At 47.4% G+C, this 6,653-nt stretch overlaps 2 protein-coding genes across 4 annotated transcripts in view; one reads left to right on the forward strand and one right to left on the reverse strand.

Annotated features, from left to right (window-relative positions):
- The window catches only part of YAF2 (YY1 associated factor 2), a 70,347-nt gene extending 68,756 nt beyond the window's left edge, over positions 1-1,591 (reverse strand). For both annotated transcript variants that reach the window (XM_041735998.1, XM_041735999.1), the window contains exons 1-2: positions 1,463-1,591; positions 920-1,045 (exon numbers count right to left, since the gene is read on the reverse strand). In XM_041735998.1, the coding sequence (XP_041591932.1) occupies positions 920-1,045; positions 1,463-1,488 (152 nt within the window). In that variant the 5' untranslated portion in view covers positions 1,489-1,591. The remainder of the gene's footprint in view (positions 1-919; positions 1,046-1,462) is intronic.
- LOC121479934 (translation initiation factor IF-2-like) lies at positions 1,487-4,426 on the forward strand. 2 transcript variants are annotated; one of them, XM_041735996.1, is made up of 2 exons: positions 1,487-2,132; positions 2,331-4,426. In XM_041735996.1, the coding sequence occupies exons 1-2, from the start codon at positions 1,487-1,489 to the stop codon at positions 2,459-2,461; spliced, it is 777 nt and encodes a 258-aa protein (XP_041591930.1). In that variant the 3' UTR covers positions 2,462-4,426. The 2 variants fall into 2 exon arrangements, with proteins under 2 accessions (XP_041591930.1, XP_041591931.1); XM_041735997.1 differs by having other exon boundaries at positions 1,487-1,981.
- Positions 4,427-6,653: the final 2,227 nt, after the last annotated feature.

The raw sequence follows: 6,653 nt of genomic DNA on the forward strand, positions 1-6,653 counted from the left end.
AAATAAAAACTGAAAATAGGCAGAGATCATTTCATCTCATTTGTATAGCCTAATAGATTGCCATTTCATCAAACTAAAAATACTCAAGATACTTTCAGTAAAAAAAAAAAAAAAAAAATGTGTCCCTGTGACCGGGCTCACCTCCAACTATTTATAAAATCTTAGAGAATAAGGTTAAAAATACTAACCAAAACGTTGATCTAACCGTTCCAGACGTCTATATATAAAATAAAGGAAGTTTAACCTATTGTGTATTCTAGAATCAAATACTTTTTCTTTCTTTGCTTTTGGAAGAACGAAATTAAAATTCTACCTTTTGCTTTCTCCAGAGTGTTTCATGGTCTGTTTTTTTTTTCCCCCTTTGATTCCTAGAATCAAATACTTTTTTTTCTTTTTTTTTTTTTTTTTGGAAGAACGAAATTAAATTCTACCTTTTGCTTTCTCCAGAGTGTTTCCTGGTTTGTTTTTTTTTTTCCCCTTTGATTCCTAGAATCAAATACTTTTTTTTTCTTTTTTTTTTTTGGAAGAACGAAATTAAATTCTACCTTTTGCTTTCTCCAGAGTGTTTCATGTTTTGTTTTTTTTTCTCTTTGATTCCTACACACTAACACAACGATGCAGCCAACGTTATTATACCCGGAATGGGAGGCCGGCGGGGGTGGGGGGGCATCACACCCAGCGATACGAATTAAATCGCAGGAGCTAATGCCTCCCCTGAAATAATTTATTCTCTCCTGGCAGCAAACTAACGTTCCGGCCTCTTCAATTACCCCTCACCGCAAACCGCGGCTCGGGCGCGACCAACGTGACCCAGTTCCCGCGGCGGCCGCCACCTCGCTCCCGCCGGGGCTGCGGTGTCACGGGAGGGGCGGCCTCCGCAGGGGCGGCCGCCGGCGCGCCGGGCAGGCCCGCGACTCACCGGGTGGAGGTGCCCTTCCGCACATCGCACATCATGCACTTGAAGGCCTCGGCGCTGTTCCGGAAGGTGCAGACGCTACAGTCCCAGTAGCCCTCGTCCGAGGACGGCTTCGGCTGCCGCTTCGGCCTGCGGGACACAACCCGGACACGACGCGGCGCGGGGTCACCGGCAGGCCGCGCCCCGCGCTCGCGCCCCGCGGCCGCCCCCGCCCCGCCCCCCGCCGCCCGCCGCCCGCCCCAGTTCCGCGACCCCGCGCCCCCCCCGCGCCCCGCGCCTCCCCGAGCCCGAGGGAAGCCAGGGAGGGGGAGGGCGCGGCCGCAGTCGCCGCCGCTCTGACACCCGCGGCCGCCGCCATCGCGGCTCCATTGTGGGGCGGCCGGCGCCGGCCCCTCACACGCGGCAGCGGCAGCGGCAGTGGCGGCGGCGGCAGCGGCAGCGGCAGCGGCGCCGCCCCCGGTGTGGCCCCGCCGCCCGGGCGGCGAGCGAGCCGAGGAAGCCCGGCGCTCGGGCCCCGCCGCCTGCGCACCGCCCGGGCCCCGTTACCTGGTGGGGCTCTTCTTGTCTCCCATGGCTTGGCTACCGACGCACGCCGAGCTCGCCGCCGCCGCCGCCGCTCTGTTTGTCAATAAGGAGGATAATAAGCCGGGGCGGAAGCGGGCGGGGGAGGAGGAGGAGGAGGAGGAGGAGGAGGAGGAGGAGGGGGCGGGGAAGGCCGCAGCGCCGAGTCGGGAGCCGCCGCCGCCGGAGCCCACGCAGCCTCCAGCTGTCGGGGAAACTCCTGCCTGGGCGCACGTGACCCGCGCCGGCCAATCAGCGGCGGCGCCGGAGACTTCAAACGCGGCCAGCGCGGCCCAGCGCCCGCGGCCGGTCGGCGGGGGCGGCCGCCGCGTGACCCCTCACGGCCCGAGCTGGCGGCGGCTCCCGGAGGCTGAGGAGGAGGAGGAGCTGGAGGAGGAGGAGGAGGAGCCGCCGCTGCCGCTGCCGCCGCCGCTGCTGCCGCCCCGCCAGCCCGCGGGACGACGGCCGCCCCGCTCGGGAGGGCAGCCCGGCCGCGGTCCTCAGGTAGGGCTCACCTGGGGGAAGGCGGGAACCAGGCCCGAGCGCCGGCCTTGGGGGGGGGGACTTGAAACCCCGATTTCTCTGCACGCGAATCTCTGCCGAGAAGGTATCGTCGCCCTTAAATTAGAGGAAACGAAACCGAGGCCCGAGAGAGGTGAGGTGACTTCCCCCGTATTATTATATAATGAGAAGGTGACAAAGGCAGGACTTTAACCTTGGTTTTAATTCCAAATGCATCCTTTTGCCCCCCCCACACACACACTATTTACAATACCTTAAAAAAATAGTAACTCTTAAACCCTTTTTCTTTCTCTCTCTCTCTCTCCTTTTTTTTTTTTTTTTAAATATCGAGTTTACATATTCCCTGGAGGCTGCTGCCTGCGAAAGGAGCACGTCTCCCCCGAGCCTCGTTGCCTCCACATAGCGGATGCGTCGACCTGGCCCCGCGAAGCTCCAGCCCTGCTTCCTCAATCTATTCGGTAATCTGCAACCAGATTGAAAATAAAACGCAGACGACGTTAGGCCACCATCCGACCTAGCAGTTTGCTAAAGGCTCTCAGACTCCAGAGCCTGGCATTCAAGAATTTCCACTTTCTCCCTACCTACCTCCCTCTCCCTATCCGACTCCCCACCCCCACCCCCACCCCCACCCCCAATCAGAAAAGCTGCCTCCCGGCGAAGACAGTGGATGAAACTCTTGTATTGAGTCCCCAAAACACTTCCTTCGCCTATGTGTGGCCTCCTTCTGCATATTTTCCTCTTCTCTCCGTTTGTACTGTCTCTACCCATCTCTCTCGGTTCACAGCGAGTCCGAATTCTGTGAAATAGTAACCCTAATAACTGAAAGGATCTGAATGTACTATAAAGGGACTAGTGAAGTCAGGAGTCCCGGGTTTTCAGCCTACTTTCCCGGTTCCTCCGCTGATGGACCTTGGAAATTGGGCTTCATTTCTGTGATTCTCAGCCTCTTCATCTGCAAAATGTTACCTGTATTTATTATGAGGTTGTGTAATTAATAAAATAGCTGACAGGTTTTTTTTTAGCATTGCATGCCAGGCACTTTGTAGATCTCTTCACACAGATGCATTTTTTTTTTTAAAAAAAGGACTCAAAGTATTATGCAAATGTCCTTATCAGGTAGCCTATCCCTTCATTTGAAAGACAAGGATCAAATGGTTTCTCTTTAATGAAAAGGGCGAGATTAGAGCTCAGATAGCTTCTTTATCTTTTACCAAACCATGGTTTCTGATTAACCAAATCAACCCAGCTTACAGCAGTCCCTGAACTCACTGCACCATGTGTACTTTTTGAAAGTGTCAGTTATCCAGATTCTGACCTCAAATTGGAAACCATGAGGAATATGATTGAGAAGAGTAAGCGAGAGGAGATCTAAGGCCTAGTCCTCAATCTCTTAGTGATACAATGAGCAAACTTAGGTAAGTCTCTTCTGTAATATAAGGGAATTAAAACTATTTTTTTAAGTTTTTTAGGAATTAAAACTATTACCTTAACTAAAGTCCCTTCCAAGTCTAAGGCATTATGATGTTCTACAATTCCTCAACTAGATGGATCATCAAGGAGACTGGCAGGAACTGGTCTACTTGCAAAAGTGCTGGCAACAATGTATTTTTAAGTCTAAAGAAAACCAAATCAGAGCTAAAACTGTCCCATGCTGCACGTCACCTTTTCACTAGAATACAATCTCCACCACTGGGAAATAGACTCCACTTCTGAATTATTTAATCAAAAAGGGCTTGGTTTTATTTTTATTTTAACTTTTATTTTTCATCTTCATCACTGCATGTCCAGCCCCTAGAATCCTAGAATAGTCTGACACCTAGTTGGTAGTCAGTAAATATTCTGAGAATGAATACATTCATTTACATTTATGTCCCAATTCTTTTTTTTAATAAATTTTTTAAGATTTTATTTATTCATTATAGACAGAGAGAAAGAGAGGGGCAGAGACACAGGCAGAGGGAGAAGCAGGCTCTATGCAGGGACCCGGATGTGGGACTCAATCCTGGGTCTCCAGGACCACGCCCTGAGCCAAAGGCAGACGCTCAACTGCTGAGCCATACAGGCATCCCAATGTGTGGCAATCCTTGAATGAGATAGGTTTTCATAACAGGATTTACAGCCTGAGTATATTGTATGCAGAGGATGGTCAATCAAAGCTGAAATTTGTAACATCCCTTCCAACTGAACTTTATAACTCTGCAAAGTATGCTAACCCTTTTAGAAGAACTAGGAACCCAGTTTCTGTGGAATACAAAAGCACATGCCCTTGCACTAAACCAGCTGCCTCCCATTTATTGATGCTTCTTTTAGAAAAACCCCTTCAGGAAAAAAAAAAAAAAGACAAAGAAAAAAGAAAAACCCCTTCAGGGCAGCCCCCATAGCTCAGCGGTTTAGCGAGGCCTGCAGCCCAGGGCGTGACCCTGGAGACCCTGGATCAAGTCCTCCGTCGGGCTCTCTGCGTGGAGCCTGCTTCTCCCTCTGCCTGTGTCTCTGCCTCTCTGTCTCTATGAGTAAATAAATAAAATCTTAAAAAAAAAAAAAAAAAAAACACCTTCCTGTAGCAGGTTTCCATAGAGAAAATAATACAGGAGCTACTCCTCCCATTTCACCCAAAAGTTATACCTTTTCCCTAAATGGCTTCCTACTAATCTGGAATAGTAGCCAACGGAGAACATAAGGATCCTTGTCACTAGAGTAACCCAGATTCTTACCTGTTCAGGTGTCTCTCTTCAGTACATTAACAATTCAATACTTTAGACATGCAATTCCCTAGGGGCTCTTGTAAAACGACACAAGCACTTTAATAATGGTTTTAAGAATAAAGTCTTGGGGATCCCTGGATGGCTCAGCGGTTTGGTGCCTGCCTTTAGCCCAGGGCATGATCCTGGAGTCCTGGGATCGACTCCCACATCAGGCTCCCTGCATGGAGCCTGCTTCTCCCTCTGCCTGTGTCTGCCTCTCTCTCTGTGTATGTCTCATGAATAAATAAATAAAACCTTTAAAAAAATAAAATCTTGAAATTTTCTAATGATTTGCCTTATACAAATTAAAATAATCCCTAGGTCATTGATATAATAATACTTGTTTCCATTCCAATATGCTTCCTAAAATGGCAGAGACGGAGAAAGTTACAGAAACTGCATGGGATCCTGTATACAGGTGAACAGTAATCTACCCTCTTGAGACGGATGGAGAGATTGAGAGCCTCTTAGATCAAGAGACTGATGGTGGGATCCCAGAGACCCCAGGAGCTTCCAATTAGCCGTGAGTTTCTAGCAAGGAGGCAAACACAGAAATAAGAGCTATGTGTTAAACTTTTCTATGTAGTTATTTGGCAAGAGGAGCTAATACCTGAAGTAAAACTGCAATGTGAAGAAAATGGTATAACTGAGGGGAAAATGAGCTACAAGTCTTCCCTGAGGGAACTTGGAATGAAGGAGAATAATTAACTGCAATTGTAAAACCAATCACATTTTAAAAGATTGATTTTAGGGGGTTTTGTTTAGTTGGTTGGTTTTATTTTTGTAAAGCAGAGGTACCTTTCCTGATTTTGTTCATTATAAAACTTTTATGTTATCACTCCATTAGTTTCTAGGTACCAAAATAAAGCAGAGAGGCAGAGTGGTTTTAACAAAAGAAATTTATTTTCTCACAATTCTAGAAGCTCTAGTGTGAAATCAGGGTGTTGGCAGGGTTGGTTTCTTCTGAGGCCTCTCTCACTGACTTCTAGATAGCCACTTTCATTCTGTCTCCACATAGTCTTCTGTGTATGTCTGTGTCCTAATCTCTTCTTAGAAGGACACCAGTCATATTAGGTTAGGGCATCCCCTAATGACCTCATTTTATCTTAATTACCTCTTTGAATGTCCTATCCCCAAATATAGTCACGTTCTGATGTACTGGGGAATTAGAACTTCAATATGGAGCTGCAGGGAGGGCAGCCCAGGTGGCTCAGCCGTTTAGCACCACCTTCAGCCCAGGGTGTAATCCTGGAAACCCAGGATCGAGTCCCGCATTGGGCTCCCTGCGTGGAGCCTACTTCTTCCTCTGCCTGTGACTCTGCCTCTGTGTGTGTGTCTCATGAATAAATAAAATCATTAAAAAAAAAAAAAAGAATCTGCTGGGAGGACTGGCATAATTAAGCTCGAAACACCAGCATAAAGAGGTCAGCAAAGATTTTTTAAATTAACGTTTCCAGTGTATTCTTATAACGTTGCTAGTACAGGTTCACAGTCCTCGTCTGAAGCCTTCAGGCTGGATAGATTTCATTAGTAAGACATTTTGGGATTTTCAAAAAGCATTATGGTACAAATACTACATAATTACATAACCCTCCAAGTGGGTTCTCAAATAGTGCCCCATAATCAAATGCATTAATATTTCTGGAAAATATTTAATATTCACCCCATGTGGGAAAATAAAGTCCATAAATCACCTCACCTCAGTGCTACTCCAGTTTTACTACTGAATTATTACAAACCAGGTAAAATATTAAAATGCTTTCAGTTTTCAGTGATTTGTGGGTTACAGGATTATAGAAAAAGGATTGTGCATTTGAAAGAACATGAGGACAAAATAAGATTGAAAAGATTAAAATTAAAAACAAACATTCATGCTCTTTTTTTTTTCCTTTTTGGTACGTATACTCTTTAAT

The sequence above is a fragment of the Vulpes lagopus genome, chromosome 21 (assembly GCF_018345385.1).
Source record: "Vulpes lagopus strain Blue_001 chromosome 21, ASM1834538v1, whole genome shotgun sequence".
Classification (NCBI taxonomy): domain Eukaryota; kingdom Metazoa; phylum Chordata; class Mammalia; order Carnivora; family Canidae; genus Vulpes; species Vulpes lagopus.

What these genes read in the sequence shown, in the direction of transcription:
- LOC121479934 (XM_041735996.1), top strand. Translation starts at nt 1,487, where the DNA reads ATGGCTTGGCTACCGACGCACGCCGAGCTCGCCGCCGCCGCCGCCGCT. An exon ending in GAAACCGAGGCCCGAGAGAG is followed by an intron (nt 2,133 to 2,330) that starts GTGAGGTGACTT and finishes TTAAATATCGAG; the next exon opens with TTTACATATTCCCTGGAGGC.